This window comes from Cygnus atratus, chromosome 11, assembly GCF_013377495.2.
Source record: "Cygnus atratus isolate AKBS03 ecotype Queensland, Australia chromosome 11, CAtr_DNAZoo_HiC_assembly, whole genome shotgun sequence".
NCBI lineage: Eukaryota > Metazoa > Chordata > Aves > Anseriformes > Anatidae > Cygnus > Cygnus atratus.
The window spans coordinates 7,583,065-7,608,449 of record NC_066372.1 but is presented as its reverse complement, the minus strand read 5'-3'; the positions used below and the strand labels follow the sequence as shown (position 1 = coordinate 7,608,449).

At 35.6% G+C, this 25,385-nt stretch overlaps 1 protein-coding gene across 1 annotated transcript in view; it reads left to right on the top strand.

The window, feature by feature from the left end:
• Window positions 1-25,385, top strand: part of HERC1 (HECT and RLD domain containing E3 ubiquitin protein ligase family member 1) — a 102,611-nt gene that overhangs the window by 38,490 nt on the left and 38,736 nt on the right. Inside the window, exons 19-36 of the mRNA XM_050713080.1 lie at window positions 572-745; window positions 2,434-2,548; window positions 2,637-2,760; window positions 4,627-4,798; window positions 6,532-6,814; window positions 8,170-8,290; window positions 8,598-8,649; window positions 16,700-16,971; window positions 17,636-17,851; window positions 17,934-18,054; window positions 19,005-19,242; window positions 20,181-20,374; window positions 22,378-22,533; window positions 22,766-22,872; window positions 23,107-23,217; window positions 23,299-23,475; window positions 24,354-24,593; window positions 24,775-24,858. Coding sequence (XP_050569037.1) covers window positions 572-745; window positions 2,434-2,548; window positions 2,637-2,760; window positions 4,627-4,798; window positions 6,532-6,814; window positions 8,170-8,290; window positions 8,598-8,649; window positions 16,700-16,971; window positions 17,636-17,851; window positions 17,934-18,054; window positions 19,005-19,242; window positions 20,181-20,374; window positions 22,378-22,533; window positions 22,766-22,872; window positions 23,107-23,217; window positions 23,299-23,475; window positions 24,354-24,593; window positions 24,775-24,858 — 2,957 coding nt within the window. The remainder of the gene's footprint in view (window positions 1-571; window positions 746-2,433; window positions 2,549-2,636; window positions 2,761-4,626; window positions 4,799-6,531; window positions 6,815-8,169; window positions 8,291-8,597; window positions 8,650-16,699; window positions 16,972-17,635; window positions 17,852-17,933; window positions 18,055-19,004; window positions 19,243-20,180; window positions 20,375-22,377; window positions 22,534-22,765; window positions 22,873-23,106; window positions 23,218-23,298; window positions 23,476-24,353; window positions 24,594-24,774; window positions 24,859-25,385) is intronic.

Below are 25,385 nucleotides of genomic sequence, written 5' to 3'. Positions count from 1 at the left end.
TGCTTACAAAGTGGAATTTTTATTAATTGTAATTAGATTATTAAAACGAACAAAAATTAAGTCCTTCTGATTTACCAGAATTGTTGACAGCACTCAGCACGACTATTTCTAGCCAACCTTTCCTATATGAGTAATGTACTTGCTTCTGATTCTGTGGCATGTTCCTCTTAATTCACATCTCCTTCTTCCTCTGATTCTGAGTAGATTACTTCAAGACTTACTTAAAAAACATGGTAGTTTGAAAGGGAACCATGCCTGAAGATGCAATAATTGCAAGCATATGACTACAGGTCAGGTAGAATCAACAATACAGATTTATGATTTTGAAACAGATTGGCTAATGCTTCCAAGTCTCCATACATTTTACACAAATGGTAACTCTGAGTCGCTTTTATTCCTTGTCTCATGAGAGGTTGCAGTCAGACAATGAGGTGTATTGATTTTCAATTTTTTTTTCCTTTTTTCTGGAATAGAGTGGAGAGTGAAATATGCTTATACACTTGTAAAGGTAGATGCATGTAATCTTCAAAATTTGCAGAGATTAATTCCTTAAGTATTTCCCTTCTGTTAGATAAATGCATGAGCTCCTTATTAGAAGTGGCCTTATCTGGAAATGAGGAACAGAAGCCGTTTGATTATAAGCTGAGACCTGAGATTACTGTCTATGTTGATTTGGCTTTGGGTTGTACAAAAGAGCCAGCAAGGAGCCTGTGGATCAGTATGCAAGACTATGCTGTTAGTAAAGGTAAGATGTTGAAAAGTACGTATATGTTAAAAGTATATTACATGCTTCAGCTACTTGCCTAGTAAAGTCCTGCATTTTCTTTGGCAATGACTTTTAATTCTACAACATGATAAATTGATTTTATTGTCATGTTCCATCGTCCTTCTTGTGTTTTTTCTGCTACTTATTTTTGATACTGATTCCAGTATTTGTCAAGCGTGTAGTTCAATGTTCTTTCCCCCTCCAAACAAGGAAAAAAAGAGTCTTGTTTCCTTATTCAGGTGTTTGTGTTTCTGTTTTCATTGTAGAACAAGGTGAAACTTGCAATTAAACTGAAAATTTGATGGGGAGGAGGGAGATGGGGGGGAAAGTGGAGTAACTTGTAAAATATGCTAAGAATGGGATTAAGGGGTAAGTCCTCTTGTGTTTTTTAAGTCTCCAGGAGGCTGGCATTACAGTATTAATGGTTCTTCATGCTTATTGCATGTAGTCTGCGTTCATGCTCAGGCTTTCCAGGTCTCCTTTTAATGAGATCCACTGAACATTGCTGCTGTGCTGTAACTTTCCGCAAGAGCCAGAGATGATTTTCTGTAGCTTTGGCCAAGATAGGCCAGATTAAGAAGACAGAAAATGGTATTGTGTTCCTGTTGAGAGTAATACAGAGAATTCTGTTCTAGAATTCCATGGAATTAGGAATTCCAGTTTAAAAAAAAAAAAAAAAGAAAAAAAAAAAGCTAGTTGTCTAGTTGAAAAAATCTGAGATGAATGGGCTAATATGTATTATTTTTGTTTTGGAATTGGGTGTTCTAAAAGTTGTGGTTCTACTCAGTTTAAATTGCAAGTTGATTGAGAGTGTATGGTGACAGCTAGTGTAACATCAAATGCAAGGTGATGGAACTCAGTGAGGAACAGGTATGTTAGACTAAACTTTATACTTAAATCACCAGATAGTTTTTTATGATTTCTAAAGCAGTTTTCGAGGATTCATAAATAATACTTAATAAGAAAAATAGTGTTATGAAGATATTTTCCCCTGCAGGAAAAAGTATGGAGCCTTATGGAGTTTTGCTTGGGAGTTGTGTTATTTTATAGTGGAACAATATTATTTTCCTATGGTCCTTTTTTAAAGTGGGGAAAAATTACTTTGAAATCAGAATGTCAGTTTCTGAAAATACTGAAGGAACCTTAAATTGGAGACATGAAAATCTCTCTTGTTGATATCAGCAGTGAAGCTTGTGCTTAAGGTCTGTTAAAGTATCTACTTACGGTGATACAGCATTTTCATCATAAGCGAGTCTGCAAAATAATTTTTGAATCTGAATTCAACAGCTTCTAAGAGAGCAGATCATCTCAAATACTGCATGTTTCTAAAGGAGCTCCTTGCAACTCAGTGGCTGGATAAAGGAAGGAGCTCCAGTTGTGTAACCTTGGTGAAACAGAGGTTCAGGTCTTCTGAGCTGAGTTCCTGGCTGGCCAGTCTGTGTGCCCTCACTTGGCTGACTAGTAGACATGACCATCTTGACCAGATCAAAACACGTTTGTCTCTGACGCATTGTATTTATGAATTGTTGATGCTAAACTTATTTCTTAAACATTAAATCTACTTGTAAATCAGAAGTTTTAAACTGGTGAATATTTTTATATGTTGTCATTGAAAACTTATTTGTTGGAAACAGTAGCCGGTTTTGATGAATCCTTTCTATTTTCAGATTGGGATACTGCAACTTTAAGTAATGAATCACTCCTGGATACTGTGTCCAGATTTGTTCTTGCAGCTCTTCTGAAACATACAAGTTTGCTTAGTCAAGCCTGTGGGGAGAGCAGGCAAGTAACTTAAAGCTGCCTTTAAAAGCTCAATTTCAAATTTTCAAAGAAAATTTGTGCAATTTTTTTCAGTTTTGGGTCTTTTTAGTAGGTACCAGCCTGGCAAAGCCTTGGCAGAAGTGTACCGTTGTGTTTATAAAGTTCGGAGTCGCTTGCTTGCCTGCAAGAACATGGAACTTATTCAGACTAGATCATCATCAAGAGACAGATGGGTAAGACTAAATCTCTTGTCAGTTATTCAGGCTATACTTGTGTGTTAAGAAAATACTACATAATACCTCAGTAGCAGATGAATTCAGTAGATAGGTGAAGATGTTCAAATATTAGTTTCATTTGTTGCAGGATTTTTTGTTCTACCTTGTTAAAAAAAACTTTCAGGATTTTTCAGATTAAATATACAATGCCTGGTATGATGGCAACTTCTGAGTCACTTCACTAAGCCTGGTCAGAACTGATGCTGGAAGTGTTCATTGAATTACTCGATGCTGGGGACAATTAGGCATTACAAGATAGTCCTTAAACTAGGATTAGGTTTCTCTGTTAGGATTTTTAATTGCTATTTACAACTTACAAGTGGGATGCTTTTGATCAAGGAGGTTCTTATGTGGCATCAAGATTATGAGGCTTTTTAGCTGTTTTATAAAGCATTACTGAAACTTTTTAAAATAACATAGGTCCATTTCTTTCCTTCAATTCTGAGAGGGCATTTGTATCTTCATCCGACCTTTCATGGTATGGGTCTAACATGTTTGCAACAGATTCAGCTCTTCTAAAAGTATTGGGTGTAGTGTGGGTACACAGGATAGTATGCATACATTAAATTTGGTGGTTCTCTGGCTCACCAAGCATACACAGGGTGGTCATTTTACACAGGTAGTAAATCTGCTGCTTCATGTTCATGCTGTAGCTGATCTGCATGCTCACAGTAAAGTACTGTGTATGTGTGGTAAGTTCCATTCCTCCTAGAAATCCTCAAGCTTGTTGTGCAAATGCAGCAGAGTAAATCTAAAGGTATGCAGTAGGTGAGTTGCATCAGGAAGATCTCATATTTAATACTTCTGTGAAAAATAGCTCTTTTGCATTTGCATGATACACACACTCTTAATGACAGAATGACTTTAGCAAATCAGAGGCCCCAATAAAATTGTAACAGTGGTCTGCTGCTACCAAGACCTTCTGTTCTTTGGGAAAGGGTAAATTCCAGGAGAAGGTTGATGAGTTTTGCTGGTAGGATGTGTGGCCCAAGATTTGTAGGCTGAATTACCTTCTAAAATATTCTAACATCTCTAATGTAATTATGTTTTATATTTAAACCTTTGCCATTTTTGGTTTGTCTGCAGTTGTTTTCTGTATTGAAAACTGTCTGTTAGGTAGTAAGTACTCTGCTGGTCAGCAGTTACATTGCCAAATTATCTCTTAGGGCTTTTGTAGGAAAATGTAATTTTAAAGCAGTTGCTTCTGAGCTGCTTGTCTCTTTTATGTGTAGGATAGTTGGCTGGGGCAGTAGTTTGGCTTTAAATTGCTAGCTTGGCTATCTCTCTTAAAACAAAAAGATTTTTTAAATTCCAGTTCTAAGACTACTGCCTTTCTATTGCATTCTATCTTGGGGTGTTGCATCTTCTTAATTTTATTGAAATAAAAGGGAGGATTCTGTGAATTCAGGACTTAAGAATAAAAATGGGAACATACTGGGTATTAATTTAAACAAAAATGTTATTTATAACACAGTGTTGGCCATCAAAGTAAGTTTTATCATACTTGTCCTTTTTAAAGGGAGAATATTTTATGAGGTAACAGTATATGGTTGCTAATGCTTTTAAATGTTGAAGTATTGAAGTTTGACAGTCAAGTCCAAGTAAGCCTTAAAAGGAGAGATTTTTCTCCAAAGAGTCTGAATACAAGTCATTAGAGGAAATTTAGATTTCCCAACTTAAGTATTTACAGTTTTGAATATAAACAGCTGTTCACATAGTAGCACAAATATCTTTTTGGCAGTAGTTTTTTTCCTATGTACTTTGATGTTCAGCTTTTATTTTGGTGAGAATTAATTCACTGTAGATTTTTATTTTTTTATCAAGATGTTAGATAACCAAGAATCTGCTGACATTGATACTCAGGAGCATTCTTTTACTCGTACAATTGATGAAGAAGCAGAAATGGAGGAGCAGGCAGAACGTGACAGAGAAGAAGGACACCCAGAACAGGAAGACGAAGAAGAGGAAAGAGAACATGAAGTTATGACAGCTGGTAGTAAGTACTAGTTGTGTATCAAGAGTGTAATGTGCTTTGGAAGGACAATATATTTTTATCTCAAAGTAGAATGGGGAAAAAAGGATTGAAAAGATTGTGAAATGATTTTCTTTGTAAACATTGTTAGACGTTTTTATAAAATGATGTAGTGCTTTTATTGTGTCAGAGTAGTCTTTAGGTTAGTATTTATATATAGGATTTATTGCTGCATTTGTATGTGTTAATCTTGCATGTCATAAACTTTGAAGAGTAATGTTCTGAAGTTTGGGAAAAAATTGCTGTTCGTAACAGTGGACGACTGACTGGATGGAATTCATTTGTATCCTTGAGTATCTTGAATTTATTGAAAACATTGAGGTTTTAGTCAAAGTTTAATAGCTGTAACATTTGCAATACTTTCCCATGGGTTTTCTAAAAAAAAAAAAAAGCTCAATTCTTCAGAAAAAAGACCGAAAAAGGTGAACTTCACAAACTGTTGTTGTTATGCTGACTTGGACTTGTAGTTGGAGTCTGTGGGGTAGTTAATTCTTCCAGTTTTAGTGAGGCAGCAGCTAGTCACACTCAGCTGTTTTTCTGTTGTTGCCTTAGTTTTCTCAAAGACAGAAGTTGTGTTAGCATTGGAAGATTAAAATGGAATGTATATATAACCTATAAAAATGGCTGTCTTGGAATATTTTCCATAAATTTCTTTTTTTTCTCTTCCAAACACTGTTCCTCTAGATACTGTTAGAATGTAGATCTCTCGCCGGCCTTTTTTGTCACCACCTATTTTGTTGGCAGTGCTTATATTCCTTGTTAGGACTCCCATATTCCCATTGGGGATCTTTTTGCACCAAAATATGTAATACCTTTAGTTTCTTTATCATGTGTCGTCATATCCACAATGCAGTAGACTTTCCTGAAAGTGCACAATGTGGTTGAAGGGCGTGACATCATATCATTTATGATTTTAAAAAGTGTACATGTTACCTGCTCAGCAGATCCAATATGTTTTTGCTGCTTTTTTCCTGAGGGAAGCTGATCCTGATATGCAGAGTTCTATTCCTGTCCTTGATGTCTTGCTTCTTCTAACTATTAACACCAATTGAGAAAGTGTTTGGATTTATCTTTAGCTTTCCAAAGGGAAGCTGAATGTTTAAAATTAAAATGATTAAATCAAGAGAACTTTAGTTCTTTGGACAGAGATGATGCAATCTCTCATACCACTTTTGTAGAAGAATCTGTGTAAGACAACAACAGAATTAAGGAAGAATTAGGTCAAGGCTGACAATTTTGGTAGTATCTTCATTGTACTAACCAAAGCTAATAACAGTATTCAACTGTTTCAGTATTGAATTACAGATGTGCTGTTCTCTGGTTTACAGATGCATTGCTTTATATGTCTGCTAAAACGCTAGCATGAAATAATCTCTTTCTCTTTGATAATATCCACATAGCAGTTAGATTGCAGTAAGACATTAAAAGCGTGTATATTGTTCTGTCAAATTGCATTGTCCCCTTCATTTTAAGCTTAACATTGTGTAAATGCTTTATTTAAGCTGTTTGTGTGACTTCTCTTATAGCTTTGTATTATTGCATTCTTTTAATGTTGGAAAAATAGCTGTTGCTTTTCATAATGGGACATTTTTAGCTTGAGCTATAGATGAACATTTTGTTCTGTGTAGCTTTGTCTAGAAGTTAAGACCTTCTTTTTGTGTTGCATGTTACAGAAATATTTCAATGTTTCCTATCAGCCCGTGAAGTAGCTCGCAGTCGGGATCGAGATAGGATGAACGCTGGGACAGGGACTAGACTTGATGATCAACCTCCTCAGTCTCAGCAGGAGCGAAGAATCAGCACTGATCTGACTGAAGGTCAAGATGTGTATACTGCTGCATGCAACTCTGTCATCCACAGATGTGCCTTGTTGATCCTAGGAGTGAGCCCTGTTATTGAGGAACTCCAGAAACGAAGGGAGGATGGACAGTTACAGCAGCCTCCCTCTACTGCTCCTGAGAGTATCGGACTCATGACAAGGTGCGGTTCACTGAATACATAAATATTTAACTCTTCTGTTTCCTTTTCAGTTGATTAAAATAACCTCAGTTTTCCTTTGAGGATTCTTAGAAAAAAATGGAGCAGTGCTTATGGTTTGGTTTCGGGTTTTTGCTGGTGGTGGTGGCGGTTTTGACATCAGTGGCTTTTTCTCAGCTTTCTTTGTCCACATTTACTTGATGAAGAGTTTTATTTTTTGTGGACCATATTATTTTTCAAAGTTGAGCTAATTGATGAATAGTAATTAAGTCCAGATCATCTGGTGTACAGAAAATTTTATGTAATTGGGAAAATTCATTATTTTTCCTAAAAATTATTCGTGTGTTTAGATATTTTATTACCAGGCTTGTATTTTCCTGAACCATAAGCAATGTCTTGTATTGTAATGTCCAAAAACATTGTATATGCTTAAAAAGAAAAGAGTCAAAGCTTATTATGAAAAAATTGTCATTTGTGATTAATTTTAGAAGTATTCCTAATATCTTGGCATGTGCAAGACAGTGTTGTTAGGTGTGGAAGAGTAACAAAATAAAGCCAGACAGCTCATTAAATTTGAGAAGTGTATAGTTCAGAGAGTATAAATACTCCATAAACCAAGATCTTCTTGGTAACAGAACTTTGTTCTAAACTCGGTCCATGTAAACTTCTTATTTCACAAATCTGTGTGTGTGTGTTAGAATATAACATGGAAATTATTAAATTTGGATACAGTTCTTGGTAGCTAGTGCTCCTAGTGAACTTCTCAGTCTACTCAAACTTTTAGCGTAGAGAAACTTTGTTGCTGTGACAGTTCCAGTTTTATTTAATATGAAGGTAGTGATGGAGAGTTCAGAGCAAGATTATATCTATTCAGTACCCTTTTATTCTTTTTGCCTCCTTTGGGAAGTCTGGTCCCTAAAGCATAAATGTCTGTCTCTCTCATTGTCAAAGTGGCTTTCATCTGTGGCATATCAACTTTAGGATGCATTTTGTCAGTGTTTTTGTTTTTTTTTTTAAATATAAGTTTGGTGCTTTTTCACCCACTTTCTCTCTGTTTTCTTGTCTTCTTAGTTCAGAAATGTTTATGTATACTGTATGTAATGATCAGTCATTTGAAGTTGCCATTCATTCAGTTGACCAATAAGGGTGGCAAGAAGTAACAAAATTTATTAATACCCTTTATAAGCATAATAACCGAAACCATCAGACCATTTTTTTCCTCTTGATGTAGTCTTGTATTGCTCCATGATAGTGTTCTCTCAAATAAAACTGTGGTATCTGCTGAATTTGCCTATCAACTCTTACTTTTGGCTAATACTATTTTCTCTGTGTTTTTTTCATTGGTACATCTGAGGCAGGAGTGAAAGTCTTACTGCAGAGAGTCGCTCAATCCATGCAAACTCAAACTATAGACTGATTAAGTCAAGAAGTGAATCTGATTTGTCTCAGCCAGAATCAGATGAAGAAGGTTATTCACTGGTGAGTAAAATAGCATTATATGCCTTGGAGATTATTGGTACATTTTCTAGGTGGGAAATATATCTTAAATATTTGTCATTTGTTCAGTATTATTAGTGTTATGTTTCAGTACAGGGGTCTCTGCCAATAACTATTAACTAGTAACTGCTATTAAGAGAAAGTAAAGGTGGTAAAACAGCAATTTAAATTACTACAGCTCTGTTCATTTTCTTATTTTTGAGGGGGATTTGTATTTTAAACACTCTAATATTATGCACCACATACATCCACTTAAGGAAATGAGGTTTTTATTACTCTTTTACTCTAGAGTGGAAGACGAAATGTTGATTTGGATTTGGCATCATCACACAGAAAGAGGGGTAAGTTTTATCAATATCAATTTACCTAAAGAATATTGATCAGAGTAAATACATTAATATTTCTTAAGTTAAAATATGTTTGCAGTTAAATGCACTACATTAATGACAGTCAGGAAGTTAAAACTGAGTATTTAAAAATGATGTTGTATGTAATTATTACCTTTTATTTGTTGTGGTAACATTAACTGCTTTGTAGCTTGGTTGTAATGTTTCCCAGGTTATAACCATTTCTTCTAGTTTCTAGAATTGCAGCTCTCTTCTGAAGCAAGTGAGGATTTCCATGATTTCAAGTGAATTTAGAATTCTCACTGTTTTCACTCTCTTAACTTTAAGAAGAAAAAAAATGGCATAGAAGTTCAGTATCAAGTCGAATGATCTATTCTTATGCTAACGTTGATAATTTACCTTAAAATGTGCTTTAACATTGAGAACTCTTATCTAGAAAGTACTGCATAATTTGTACATCATCTCAACACCAGCACACCTACAGAACCAAGCAACCACTTCTCCCATTACTCCCATATAAATCAGATTTTTAGCCTTCGTTTTGGGAAATCTACATTAGCTGCTTCTCAGGTGGCAATAGACAGAACAAAGGATGCGTGTTTACACAGGAACCAAGAAGTCCTGCTTCACTCTGGATGATGCAGAGTCATTGCTAGAATGACCAATTACGTTTGTTCCATGGTATTTGTTACATTCTTGGTAAAAGGTTAACAGGAATTAGGTCGAGTTAGGGTGTGCTTTAATTATGTGAGCCTGAATGCTGTTAGGTAATTTAAGAGTTCTGGTTTAATGGTCTTCATCATCAAGCAGAGTACTGAGAGGTAGCTTTCTTCTAAAAGTCTTTTGGAATTCTAAGTCACACTATCAGTGGCAACACTTGTTATGCTTTAATTTAGTAATGTGGAAAGGATTTCCTTGTACACATATACTCAATTGAACCCATTCAACAAACAAAGAAATTTCCTAGAGCTGTTTGTAGTGTGACAGCACGATGTATGTTAGCATTCTCAGTGTTAGGAGATCTGATAGAGTCTCTGTCAGCAGCACTCTGCTATCCAACATACTCTTTGAAGCCACCATTTTTAGCTTTGCTGTTAGAGAACTGATACAGACTCTGTACTCTCTTTACTCTATATCCTAAAAGTAATCCAGGAAATCATCTTGAGTTAGGTCTGAGACATGGTGTATCATACAGGTTATGGTTCCTGAACTGTTGGTTAGACTGATGAGGTTGTTGGGTCACGGGTTCCAGGAGATAAGGAGCAATGCAAGAATAGACTTTATCAGCGAACCAGTGTATAGAAGCTTCTTATAACACAGGAAGGTTCTGTACCAAGTTTGCAATGCAGAGGAGAAATGGGGGTAAGCGCAGCTGGTCTATCCAGAATTTAAAGAAGCTCAAATAGCATGCTTTGAAACTGAATATGTACTGCTACCTGTTGTCTTCTTCTGAAGTACTTACTTTGTTGTCCCATCATACTTAAAGATTTTTAGTCTGGCTTTAACAACTGGAGGTTTGTCAACATACGACAGTGAAAACTTTTCACTCACCCTGGAAGGTGTATGTGCCCATTTTGGTTGATACCCAGTACCAGACTCATCTAGTGAACACAGGTTCCATTTACTGGAAAACTTTCCTGATGCTTACATTAAGGTCAGAAAAAGATCTTCAAAGATCTGTTTGATCAAGCAGAAAAACTATTCAGTGTTGTGCTATTTAAGGCCCTTCATTTCTTATCAGATGTTTGGTTTTGGGAATCCTAGTTGGTCTTCTACAGTTCAAGCATGTCCTGGTGCTTGTTCAAGGCGTAACTTGAAGACATTTTGTATTGTCCACTCGTTACTCCTTATAATATAGCCAGCACTCTGAAGTTCTAGAGGTTCTGCAGTGCATATCAAGGATGTTTTGATTGGTAAAAGCCCTCCAGTTTCATCTTTATTCTTGTGATATGCTTCTATATACACTGACAAAGGGGACATTATATTTGCTGTCACCTCAGCTTGAGGAATGGGGGAAATGTAAATTCTCACAGCATGTTGTCTTTATGCTGTGCTCCATCTCAGTTTGCTGGCAAAAGAGTTCCATAAGAATGAGCTATTTGAATTTACTGTATTTTTTAAGCATTGAAATATTAAAAGAAGCCTAGTTTTCCATTTATTGTAGGTAAACCACTGTAGAGGGAGTGACCCACAGAAGGCTGTCGTTTTGTTCATCAAGATGCTCTCCAGCTTTTAGACATTTATACATTTTAAACATTTTTGTGAGAAACAAGTGCTTTTAAAAAAATTTTTTTAGATGTTCTTTCCATTTGTATTTTTGTGTCTTGTGCTCATTCTGCATATGATCTGCTTTTGAATGGAGGATGTGGAAGGTGTTTATGCTAATAAATCCTAATGAGGAAAATGGGAGAAGGGAAACATGCATGCCATAAGGATGGTAGAGGAGATGTCTAATTTGAATGCAGAAGATAATGAATTACAGCAGAAGTACATATGGGAAATGCTTCTCAAATTACAATTAACATAAAGCAAAGCCTCCCGTGTTTTCTCATCTCTCCGTCTACAAAACAGAAGTAACCATTGTTGCTTTAAGGAACTTAAGGCTGAAGTTTTCGAACTGTTGTTGGAACGAATGTTGAGTTGGCACAGTTAGGTGGGAAAGAAGTGGCATCTTAAAGAACCACAGGAAACACTTCTTATTTTTTCAGATTAAATTTATGAAGTAATTCAAAGGGAAACAAAGTCAATTGTGTTTCCTTTTACATCTGGTTTTGAGAATAAATCTGATTGTAGTTTGTAGCAGTCCTTTGAAATATATTTATTCCTTCTCAGTATGTATCCACAAACTGTGCGAAGGAGGTTGACAAGCAGAGCTAATTGGATAGGAAGTTTTTTTTCTGGAGAAATTTCCTTCTATCACCATTAAATGGTGAATACATTTTCCTGTAAGCTGTGCTATTCTGGAGACTTTAAAGGTGATTTTTCCTAAAATGAATTTCTTCAGTGTATGGGCACTTCTTAACAAGTTTACTAGAATTTAACCACACTGCTTGCTACATAATGGTGCTAAGTAGGAAGAAGACCATAGAATTTCCAAGATCCAACTGCTTTTGTTCTCCGGGGTTCATCAGCCTGCTGTAGGGTCCTTTTCATCTGAGTCATAGCTACTGATCACTGTGAACCTTGCCAAGTGTGCAAGGAGCTGTAGATACCCATGTTACTTTTAAAGGTTAATTGTGAAAGCACTGCCTTGCCCTGTTGGTGCTATTGACACCTGTTTGACATCAAACAATATACTATCTTCAGGAAAATTCCCTCTTGATACCTGCCAAAGTAGACAAGAAGAAATCATGACACGTACTTGGAATATTAAACAATTTTCAGTTGAAATGCTAGAAAATTGTTCAAAGGGATAGGAATCGATGGTTACTTTGTCAGTTCCAGTTGGGAGTAGTCATGTCCCAAGTATATTCAGGCCAATCATATCTTAAAAGGGAGACTTGAGATCATCATTACGTTTGTTTTCCTCTAGGAGCAAGTCAATCCCATATGTAACCATTAGAGAATGAATTGTTGCTATCAATCAGCTTTGATATTCTTGTTTTGTTATAGTATGTGGCAATTTTAGTCAGTTACTAAGGTATTGATGGACTAGATGGATCAAATTTTTCAGCTCTCAGAAAAGCTGAATGTGTGAATGGGTATCTTTCTATGTCTTCCCTTTCCTACTTTCCTGCAATGCAATCAGCAGTCTCTGCAGAGTACATCCTTGCAAAGTGTGCAAAAAAATGCACTGTGTGTAGGGTATTGGTGAATGTTTTTGGTTGTTTTTTCTTTTTTTTGTACAGGTGGGAAAGTAATTTCCTCTGAAGTGGGTTGACTTACTTTATAATTTGTTTATTGAATTCAGCAACTTGTTATTCAAAATTCAGATCACTTTTCCTTAGTAACCTAATCTCACTATTGGTCTGATTTTTTTTTTATGGTATAAAAGCTGTTCCTTTTCACAAATTGCGATATAGAAAACCAACATCAGAAAAAATACTGTAAGTTTTTCCTGTGGTCTTGCAGCTGTGTGAAAGGAAAGCATGGTCTTCTGGTCTTTTTACTCAATTAACATATTAGCCACTCAGTCTAATCTTAAATCTAATTGCTTTCTCCATTTATTGTATCTGTTCAGAAATGAGATTATTTCTACTTCAGCCTGATGATCCTTTGAGTACCTTATTCCTTGCTGCTATTCAGTTAGTTCCAAATCAGTAAACTTTTCTTTCTATTCCTGCAGAATAAAAATCTCTTTTTCAAAACTTTTGCCATATGGGGTGATGAGCACATTAATATTTTCCCCTGATATGTAAGCCCTTTTGTTTTTTTTTTCCTTGCCTAGATTTATCTTTTTCAGTTTTACAGACCCAGAGAGCATGCCTCAAAATGTTGCACCTGGAGGATACTGTACACTGCATTAAATATCTAGTAGTAAAGAATGCACTTTTAGCAGCACAATCACAAACTTATTTATAGACAGATATTTGCTAGTCGTCCAGTCTTCATTTAAATGTTAATTCAGTGAATTCCAGTGTGCCTGTGTGTACTGTAGTACTTTACTAACACAACAGAGCGACTCTGAAAAAAGCAGCAACTTAGATTATATCTAAATTAAATTGAAATAAAATGGCGTACCTGTATTGATTTGAGTTCTGTGTTTTGAAGTTGGCACTGAAGATCATTTTGAGTAAGGGACGTAAATGTATTGGTGTATGTGCGTACCTGTGTTAAAAGGAATGCTTTTTTTTCCCTGCAGAGATGGCAGAAAATTTAGGAAGTCTGTTACTTAGGGTATACTAATTAAAAACAGGAATAAATCTTTTTTTTTTTTTTCTAACTTTGCTGCTTGATGTATAGAGGTATTGATTGAGATGAGAATGATCATTTAAGTCTAAGTCAGTATAAAACGAGGAAGAGATATGAATATATTGTCTTCTGTTTCAAATGTCTGCTTTTGTCTTCTGATTCTTGTGTGGTGTAGTGTATTTACTCCTTTTTGGCCAGTTGAGCCCCAGAAAAAAGAAGAGCTTCAAGCAAGTACCTGATGGCATGTTTATTTTTTTCTCTATAGCTTCCCTACATGTTTTATGTTTTATGAAGTGTGTATTGCAGCTGTGCCACATTCATTTAGAAAACGCATTTTTACAAGCTGGCTTATAAGGACAAGTAAACTTTTTTGGTTTGTTTTGTTTTTACTGTAAGCTTAAAGATTATTCTTATATGTAACTCTGTTCATGTGATTGTAAAGGCTTATAGAAGTCCTAAGCTGCAATCAATTCTGTGTAATGGATATTGCACAGAATCTAGCTAAGCTAATACACAAGCATACTTTGATTCTTCTGTTGATACTTAACATCTTCAAGAAAAAAAAAGTTCGTTTTAGATTCGCCCTAATTCTTAAATGTTTTAATTCTGAAGTGTAAGCATATACTTTGTCTTCTGACATTCTTTGTTTTTAATCTTTAAATTTTCAGTTATAACTTCACTTGTTTTCCATTTAGTCTGTAACTCTTAATTCTTGGACTTTTCTCCTAATTTGAAACGATTTAAAATTGTTTTTACATCTAAATATTTTTGCAATTAATACTAAAAGTGATTTGTTAAGACCTAATCCTTTTTCAAATGTGAAATAGTTTAGTTTTCTATTAATACATAGATGGGTGATCTTATTAGTTCTTTTGTTGACTATCAAGACTAAATTGTCTTCTGATGTTCTGTTAATACTTGAAAGGGTATCTCCTGAAGTTTATGGTTTAAGGCATCAGAATTGTTTTGTGCTTTATTACAAATCCTTGGATTCTGTGCTGTGCTTACTAGTGGCATGATACAGCATAAGGCAGGTTGAGGAGAGGGAAGCTAACATCACTTTGGAAGACTTTAACCTTTCCTGCTGTGGAAGAAAGACTGAAGAGCTTAGACTGAAGACTTTTGAAATAGTTGTTGGTATATAGGCAGCATTTTGTATACTTGGTACTGATTTGGATTATGCTTACTGTAGGAAACCTGAGGTTTCAATTTTTCTCTCCCCTGGGCCCTCTTCACCATGCATATGCTAGGAAACTCCTCCTCAGGTGAAACCGAGTTATTTAGTACCCATTTATGATGTCCCTTATATTTCATGTTTCTCAGCTGCCATTCAGCATATAACTTAGCTTTTAATAGAGAGTTTTAAAACAAGTACTATAAGAATTAAAATTAGGGTAAGGCCATATTTATCTTTACTTACGTTTAAAATATAGATACCAGGTATAAGTTGTAAAACCGAGTAACAGAGTTTCTGTAAATTCTCTCATATTAAGACAAAGTAGATTGTCCTTTTTAAGCCAGGTAATATTACTGTGTTGAATAAACCAGCAGAAATTTAGAAGTTACGTTCAACTTTGAAAAAATAGTTTTTAAAATTAATGTTTTAATATCTCTACATTATTCAAAATAATTTTTTGTCCCTGTATTTTTGTCAAATATATTATTAGGTCATATTTGACCTAAGTACTGTGATGGTTCTTTCTGAAGCCATTGCAATCTGCTTAGTAGCAAGTGTAAGGAATGCCATACAAATGCACCTAAACACTATTCACAGAAAAGGTAATGGGATGCGAAAAGGTTTTCATAATTCATAGCCCTGCCAGCTAATTTTTTTTGTTAGCTTCGTGGAGGCCAGATAACTAATTTACAAAGGAAAAGCAAAATTTCACAGTATTTTGGATGTGTAAATTGTGGGAAAATGCAGATTGTGATACAGAAGAGTGGCCTTTTGGCTTGCCTCAGGAAAAAAATGGTGGGGAATGGTTGGTAGTAATGTTGTCCTAAGTTTGTGTGAGTACTGTGAATGGATTGTGATTCTCCAGACAATATCGGTAGTTCCTTGGGCACAAGAGACACTAATATTGCAAAATTCTATGTAGATTATTTAAGATAATTCAAAATAGACTTTTAAAGTGAATTTAAACATTCTTAAGGTTTCTGTACAAATGGAAAGTTCTTTTGAGCCAGGGTCTGACCTCTTGTAGGTCAGACCAACTAGATCCAACTCAGCTAACCTCACTTACAGAAATAATAAAATACCAACTTTTGTGTTGATACATATATATATTTAACTGATACACATCAGTTAATTGTTGGTGAAGGTGTGACTTCAATGGCATTACACTCATTTGCGCCAGAGATGCAGTTCTAGCTAAATGCTTTTGGAGGTGAGATGAAGTATACGATGATAAATAAATCCCAGTGCCACAGACTGATGACTGATGGTCATTTGAAGAAGTACATTAATTAGTGAAGGTAAAGTTTCAGGTAGTGTAATGACATGCTGGTGTAACAGGGAAGACTTGAAAATAGATATATGAAATTGGCAAATGACTAAGATACAGTTTAATACATGCCACAGAGAGCAATTTAATATACATGAATCTATTTATCATGAATCATAAGAAAGTAAATGTTCTGTTAGTCTAAAATGAAAGTTTTTGTTGATTTACTTGCCCTTCTGCACTCATGAATTCTGCAAATATTTAATCCAAAAATAACATTATGCTTTTTCAAATCTATAAAATATATAATGACTTGATTAAAACAAAACAAAACAAAAACACTCATTTTAGGATTAGACTTTAAAATACATCTACGAAGTGCACAACTTCTTTTGTAGCAGATCTTTTCTTTACTGTTTTCTCATTTAGCTGCAAAGCATTTTTATTCCTTGTTCTAGCTTTAAGCTGAGCAGTTTGAGTGGCTTCTGTCTTTTTGTTTTCTCACTCGGCAGTGTGTTGCAATACTGCTTAACTTAATTAAAAGAAATACAGCTTTTCCTTTAGGGCAATTGCTGTAAATTTAAATCAAGTGTTTTGCTCTAAGTTGCTTAATGCATGGTATAATTAATCATGAATATCCATTTTTCACCTGTACGAATAGCAGCAGTTCAGTCTTTACCTACTGTCAAAATTGTTACTTGTTACTTATTGGTTTGAAATTTATGAGACTTCATTGTGTATATGTTTAGGAGTGATACACAGTCAAGTGGAACCTTTAAGTGACTCATGGGCTCGACTAAAACACAGCAGAGATTGGTTGTACACTTCCTCCTACTCATTTGTTGAGTCCGATTTTGATCTCTCAAGATCTCTTGGAGTTCATACTTTGATTGAAAATGTTGTCAGCTTTGTAAGTGGAGATGTGGGAAACTCTCCAGGATTTAAGGAACCAGAGGAAAGTATGTCCACCAGTCCACAGGCATCAATAATTGCAATGGAGCAGCAGCAGCTGAGGGCTGAGGTAAGTTTCAATTTAATATCTTTTCTTATTTTTCCATACATTACAGATTTTATGGATTTCTTTTAACATTGACCAAATTCTGTCTATTAAGGAGTTTTTTTCTCCCTTTATCTTTTGAAATATTTTAACCGGAACTGAGAACTTAACAAAAAGCTGTAAAAAATTAAAGAATCCTCTTAAAAACAAAAAAAAAAAAGCGCTTTAAGAGTAAACAGAAAAATGTAGTTGTCTGTCTTTTAACATAACATCTTCTGTATGTACTGTTCTTTAAATCTCAGACTTGAATTTCAGGGGAGTAGAGAGATTATCCTATATGTGCTGCATGCAGCATCGATATGGTTAGAACTTCCAGTGTAGGCTTTGGAATTACACCAACTTTAATTGCATGTTAACTACTTGATTTATATGAAGCTTTTCCATGTAGCTTATTTGTGCTGACTAGATTAGGCCAACTTCTCTATTAGTCAGAAACCAAATGGCAAGCTGACAAGAAGAATTTTCTTTGAAAATGTAAAAATGTGCTTTTAGTCTTAAGATTTATCAAAATCATGGATACTGTCAGAGAAAACAGCTACATCGTTCACTCTTGGTCATAGTTGAAGATGATCGGATTTGTAAGGATGATTCCTATTTAATACTGCCTTTTGACTGCCTTCACTTTCAGCTTCGTCTAGAAGCACTTCATCAGATCTTAGTGCTTCTATCAGGGATGGAGGAAAAAGGGAGTGTGCCATTAATGGGAAGTCATCAAGGGCCAGGATTTCAGTCGTCTTCATTGCTTACTTCTGTTAGACTACAGTTTCTTGCTGGTTGCTTCGGTTTGGGTACTGTAGGACATGCAGGTGCCAAAGGAGAGAGTGTAAGACTGCATCACTACCAGGTGTGTATTTTGATAGTTTTTGCTGTTTCAATGGGTGATAAAAATGTTTTGAGTGCTTACAGTATTTATTTGTTTGACTCAGGATGGTATCAGAGCAGCTAAGAGAAGTATTCAGATTGAAATCCAGGTGGCTGTGCACAAAATTTACCAGCAATTGTCTGCTACATTAGAAAGAGCACTGCAAGCTAATAAGCATCACATAGGTAAGTGAAAACCAGATTTGTAAAATATGTCCTCTAATATACAGTACAATAGCTTAAAAGTTTAACAAAGAATACTTTGATATGAGTGGCCAGAACTCATGGATGAAGTATCTGGCTGACAGCTTCTTTTCTGAAGAGAGAGGGGCGTTTCAACCTCTTTTATTGTCTTACCTTTATTCAAGTGTCAGCCCTTTTTAAGGGTTTAAATTGTTATAAACCTTTCTATTCCTGTAAGCCACATACTACATTTTTCCAGTCGCCTGTTTCTTTGGCACTTTATAGTTTTTTTTGTTTGTTTGTTTGTTTGTTTGTTGTTTTGCTTTTTAGGTTTTCCAGGCATAAGCAGTTTTGAGAAGAGATTAAACTCTCCAAACCTTTATCCTTCATTCGGGTGCACTTTCTTTAAGCCAAAAACAAATGAACAGAGCATGTTGCATGTTTTGAAAGCCCCTTCTGTCCTCCTTTACCATGATATTGCTGTGCGTTTCTGTTCTTGAGAGAAAGCTGGAATTCTGCAATTCTTTGTGCATTTGTATTGTCTGAGAGCTTCAGTACAGAATAGTTTGATGATAGAGCCTGATGGTCATGCTTACCTGAATTATTTCATTGGTTTCACTAACAATTAAATGGAATCAAAAGAAATTTCTTGAGAATCTACCTGAAGTGCAAGCAGCAAATTGCATATTTCGCCAAAGTTATCCTTACCTTGGAGAGAAGAATCTGGTCTCTTTTGAGATTTAGCATCAGAACGTTTATATCACAAACTAGATCTGTACAATATTTTTCTTTGGACAACCATGGCAGAGAGTGCATTGAGTTAAAGGAGGGGATATGATGGTACATAAGAAAGACTACCTCAAAGTGTGTGATAATGGCAGCTCTGTCCTGTCTTAGTATTCTTACTCTAAAAAGTTTATCAATTAAAAACAACTTTCTTTTTTTAATCTTAGAAGCACAACAGCGTCTTCTGCTGGTAACAGTCTTTGCTCTGAGTGTACACTATCAGCCCGTTGATGTCTCCTTGGCCATTTCCACTGGTTTGCTAAATGTGCTATCACAGTTGTGTGGCACAGACACCATGCTAGGACAACCACTCCAGTTGGTGCCCAAAACTGGTATTTCTCAACTCAGCACAGCCTTGAAAGTAGCTAGTACAAGACTACTTCAGATCCTTGCAATCACCACAGGGTGAGTATTGAATGTTCCCTTGCTTTCAAAAAATGTAATCTTCTGTCTTTTCAGCATCCTTTAAAAGCAACTCTTCTGTTGTGTGTGTTTTCTTTAGGATAGAAAGTGGTGTTCAGAAACATAGAAGTGAAGGGAAAAAAAAAAAAGTGTAGTTGCATTATTCATAAGGAAGATGAAGATTAGACTGATAAGTATTTTTAAATTGTAGGTGACAAGTTTGGACCAGAATAATTAGAACTTTGAGAGCTTTATGGTCTCTAAGCATTGCATTGTGGTATTCCCCCTTTTTTAAGTATGACTTTGTATAGGTCCATTCAGTTGATAATATTAGGCTTTCTGTTGCTGTGTAATATTCATCTATATAAAAAGTAATACCAACAATAATCTGGTAAGTGTTCTTCAGAACAGTACATTGTGTTTCTTTTCAGAACACAAAGGAATATTCTGAGAAATACTGGCCTCTGTTAGACCAGGGAAAAAGATCCAAAATTCTATCAACAGTTAAATACTTGAAGTCTGTTTGGAGCATGACTCTGATTTAATATAGGATAGATGCACCTTAATTTCAGTGTTCATACAAAGCTGTGAATTTACCTGTCACATCTGTAATATAAGACAAACAGAAAAAAACACCCTCAGTTCTGGAAGTTGGAATGGGATTCCACATTTAATGAACTAATTTTTTTTTTCTCTTGGGAAAACTGGAAAGGTGTCTTTTGACTCTAAGTTTAACTCTACAGGTTGAAAGTGTCTTAAAAGCAAGGTTCAAATAAGAGTAATCTGCAAAACTTGTGGCAAAGTAACCTGCTGCAATAGAATGAATTAGAATTAGCGTTAACCCCAGTTTTCATTTGCACTGAGTTTATAGTTGTCTTTATATTATTGTTCCTCTAATCAACTCTTAAATACTCTTATTTTTATTTATTGTGTGTGTATAGAACCTATGCTGACAAACTGAGCCCAAAGGTGGTCCAATCTTTGCTGGATTTATTATGCAGTCAGCTGAAGAACTTGTTATCACAAGCTGGTGTGATGCTTATGGCTTCCTTTGGAGAAGGGGAAGGTGAGGAATGTGAAGTAGAATCAAAGAAGACTGATTCAAATGGGGAGAATGAAAAGAGAGACTTCAGAGGTAATTATTTTGCATCATTTCTTTTACAGTTTTGAAATACCAGACAACATAATAAACTACTGAATGCTGAGGTCCTCACACACTCTACTGTATTGATTATTGTTGGGTCATTCTTAACTTTGTAAATTAGATTAAAAATCATCAAATAATTTTGTGCTCAGATTAGATTTATATGCATGTCATATAAAAATCAATTTGAAGATAGGAGTAAGTAGAGAATAAGAACTACTCCATCTAATTTGTAATTAGAAGGAGAATACTCTTTTCCTCCAAAAATGATAGTACTGTTTTTCAAAGTACATAGTATAGGAATTCAATTATCTAAGTTTTAAACTAGAAAGAAGTATAATGTAATTCAGGAAGTGGCCGCATTTGCATTGTGTTGTGAAGAGTTTTGTGCTTTGAGTTGATGGGAAAAGGTTGACCATACCCTGTCATATTCAAAAGTTTGCAAGAAGAGATCTGAAATCTGGAAGCCCTCCCATAATTTGCAGTCCTTTAATGAACATTTTGAATTTCTGTGGAAATTATATGCCTGAAGAAATTTTTAAGCATATTTTAGTTTTAGGTATATGTATGCTTTTGGTTGTGCTTACAGCTGTCTTTGCTTCTAAATAATTAGGTGACTGATGAATTTGTGAGATAATTAATTCATAAGAAATTGGTTCACTAAGAAGCTAGAGTATAAGGTCTTCTTTTTCCACAAACATCTGCTTGTTAAGATAACTCCCTTAGAATACGAATTGGGGCATGAGGAAGTATAGTTTTGTATCAAAACCCCCACAGGAAACAAAAAACATAGAATCATTGATAGATAGGATGGTTTGGGTTGGAAGGGACCATAAAGATCACCTAGCTCCAACCCCCTGCCATGGGCAGGGACACCTCCCACCAGCCCAGGCTGACCAAAGCCCCATCCAGCCTGGTCTTGAACATTTCCAGGGATGGGGCGTCCACAGCTGGGCAACCTGTGCTAATGCCTCACCACCCTCATAGGGAAGAATTTCTTCCTCATATCTAATCTAAATCTACCCCCCTTTCAGTTTAAAGCTGTTACCCCCTGTCCTATCACTGCACTCCCTGACAAAGAATCCTTCCCCAGCTTTCCTGTAGGCCCCCTTTAGGTGCTGGAAGCCTGCTCTAAGGTCTCAGCGGAGCGTTCTCTTCTCCAGGCTGAACAACCCCAACTCGCTCAGCTTGTTTTCATGGGAGAGGTGCTCTAGCCCTCTGAGCATCCCTGTGGTTTCCTCTGGACTCATTCCAGCAGGTCCATGTCCTGCTTACATGGGGGGCCCCAGAACTGAACGCAGTGCTGCAGGTGGAGTCTCACCAGAGCAGAGTAGAAGGGGAGAATCACTACCCTCAACCTGCTGGCTGTGGGTCTTTTGATGCATACAGTCCAGGGTACAGTAAAACTTAGAAGGCAGTAGTTATGTTTCATGCTACGGAGTTACTTATAAATAAAAATGCAGTAAGTGATCATTACATTTTTACTTATGGATTAGTTTGTTGCATGTAACAAGGACTGCTAATATTTTTGTCATCTTCTGTTCAAGTCTCTGGTAGGCTTCAGGTGGCTACATTTAAAACATAGCCAAGCAACTTAAACATACATTAAATATATAGAGCTTGCAAATACTGAAGTGTAGTTCTATAACCTCTATAACCACATGCTTTTGGTGAGATACATACAGTAATTTCCTGTATAGTTGTTTATAATCTTAGTTTACCAAAGTACCTGTGTTCTTAGTGCACCATGTGATATTTGAGTAACTATGTCTTTTTCCAAATTCTTGTTAGTCCACATAGTGTAGCCTACCAATATCAATTGTATCTATTCTGTTCTATTCTACCCTACTTACAAAAAAAATTAAAATTTCCCAAAACTCAACAACGAATGTCTTCTTTAATTTTAATTTTTTTCTATTTTGACTTTAAAAATAGGCTATTCGCAGATACTGTAGAAGTAAGAGTGTAAATGAAACTTTTAATTAATTTCCTAGCTGCCCTCCGAAAGCAACATGCAGCTGAATTGCACTTGGGAGACTTTCTTGTTTTCCTACGTCGAGTTGTGTCTTCAAAAGCAATTCAGTCAAAAATGGCGTCTCCAAAGTGGACAGAAGTACTTCTTAATATTGCTTCTCAGAAGTGTTGCTCAGGTATGATCTTTTCAAAATGTGCTGAATAGTTATCCGCGTTCCTCTAGTGCAGTTCCTAAAACAGGTCCTGTTAGAACATCTACGTTACACAGTAAACACCTAGAACCAAATCCTGTAGATGTACACAAGTCACACTTTGGAAAATTGCATTGGTGTCATGCAGATCATTTCATAGGTGCATGCCTGATGCCAAGGTCAGTTATAGATTATTAACATACTGTTCTATCTTCAGGAGTTCCCTTGGTTGGCAATTTGAGGACTAGACTTCTTGCACTTCATGTACTAGAAGCTGTATTACCTGCTTGTGAATCTGGCGTTGAAGATGATCAAATGGCTCAGGTCTTTATAATTTGCTATTAACTTTTACATGTGTTTCTTCAGAAAGTCTTGTTAAAGTTTTAAATAGGTTTGCTTAGAATCCAAATCAGATGAGAATTGGTGTAGATGTTTGTTTTTCTAAGAACACTAAATATTTTGACATTCATACCTACAAAGCAAAATAAAACAATATCATTCTATTTGTTATCCTCATCTTGGATTTACAATGATCTGATTTATATTCTAATGTGCCAGGTTGTCGAACGATTATTCTTGCTTCTGTCTGACTGCATGTGGGAGACACCAGTAGCTCAGGCTAAACATGCAATTCAAATAAAGGAGAAAGAACAAGAAATGAAACTACAGGTAATGATGCTTTTACCTTCTCTTTTGACTGAATGTAACCGAGTTACATTTACTCCAGATATTTTGTCCTATTTCCGATAGAAGCAAGGAGAGTCTGAAGATGAAGATGAGAATCTTCCCATACAGGAAGTGTCCTTTGACCCTGAGAAAGCTCAATGCTGCATAGTGGAGAATGGGCAGATTCTGACTCACGGAAGTGGAGGTAAAGGATATGGATTAGCATCCACTGGAGTCACTTCTGGGTGTTACCAGTGGAAGGTAGGTTGCCTAAAAGTTTATTTTTTCTCTTCTCTTACTTCTCTTCTTATTTTGGAAATATACTGTAATTTATAAACAATAGCTAACTATGATTTTTCTCTTGTGAAAACATTCTTGAATAAGTGACATTTTCAATCCAAAGAGAGGAGTTTGAGGCTGCTTTTGAGCATTGCTGTTGGGAGCAAGTTTTCAGCTGATATTTCACTATGCAGATTGGAGGCTGTGAATATGCACTGAATATTTGTAGAGGTGTTGGTACATGTTCCTCAGATCTATAGTTAGTACAGATAAGATTGCCTTGCAATAGTTAATCTACTCAATTATGTAGATTTTGATTTTTTTTTCTTTAGGGAAATAATTTAGAAAATATTCTGTCTTTCAAAAAGGCACATCAGCCTGTCTGACAAGACCCGCCTTTAATTACAGCATTTGAAGTGATTTATTCAGAAATAATCAGTTGTAGTCCAAGTTAGTAGCATCTCTGAGCATAACACTTTTTCTTTTACCTGAATCTATGTAAACCACTTGCTGTGAATGTGAGGGGTGAAGCTGGTTTATTTCCATAATACGTTTATTGCTGCCATGCCAGCTTCTAGGTGTGAGTTTTGAGTCAGGAAAATCATGAATTCTTGTGCGTGTTTACGTACAGTTTTCTTCATTACTACTAGGTTAAATTTTAATGACTAACTAATGACTGACCTTATACACCGTGTCTTTTTAAAGATGGAATATGATTTTTAGCTCATTAAAATTTTTCATTTATTAAATGCTTGTAAGTAAAATGGTTAAAATTATACATAAATACATACAAAGTAAATTTCCATTGCTTTGTTCTGTTACAATGTATATTCTGACTTTTCTTTTTAATTACCTTCTAGTTCTACATTGTGAAAGAGAATCGAGGCAATGAAGGCACATGTGTAGGAGTTTCTCGTTGGCCAGTACATGATTTTAACCATCGCACTACCTCAGATATGTGGCTATACAGAGCCTATAGTGGTAACCTTTATCACAATGGAGAACAAACTTTGACTCTGTCCAGCTTTACACAAGGGGATTTCATCACATGCGTATTAGATATGGAAGCAAGAACTATTTCTTTTGGTAAAAATGGAGAGGTATTTAACATTAATTGTTTTTCTTTTTTTTTTTTTTCCAACAGTAATTTGTCACAGATATTTTATATAAAGCTAAGCATGACGGTTAAGACAAGTGATAGTTTCATTACTTTCAAGTATAACTTTGTCATGTTTTTACTTGTTAAGGTGTTGTAAGTTTGTTTTTGTTTGTTTTATCTAGGAGCCAAAACTAGCTTTTGAAGATGTAGATGCAGCAGAGTTATACCCTTGTGTTATGTTCTATAGCAGTAATCCAGGAGAAAAGGTAATATAAATGTTCATCTGCATTGGTTGTAAGTTTGTGCTTTCCCTAGACTGTGTCATGTGGATGTTGAAGATTTTTTGGGGATAAATGGGAATTGTTGGTAGTTGCGAAGTACTGAGAATGTAACTGATGATTCATTTTGTTTTAACGCATATATAACACTACATTACTTGCGCACTACCTAGACTCTTCATGAATTCCTACATTGTGCAATCTGTTGTCAAATTAGAACATATGTTACTACTCCAAATTGATTTAGAGACTTAAAGTTCTACACATAAAATCGCAATCCCCAGAAACCAGAGTTAATATAGTATTAGGAATTTAATGTGGGAAAGCATGAAATGTTGGAGTTTCAGAATCTTTATAGAGTTTATAGGGGTGCAGGTTTTGATCACTGTTAAGGTGAAATTCCTAGAGAGCCTCAGAAAAAAAAATAGCCTCAGCCGGTAACTTTTTGTATTGATCAGGAGACTCACATGTTAAAATAGCTTCCTGTGTAGGTAAGTTGAGAAGATAACTTTTAA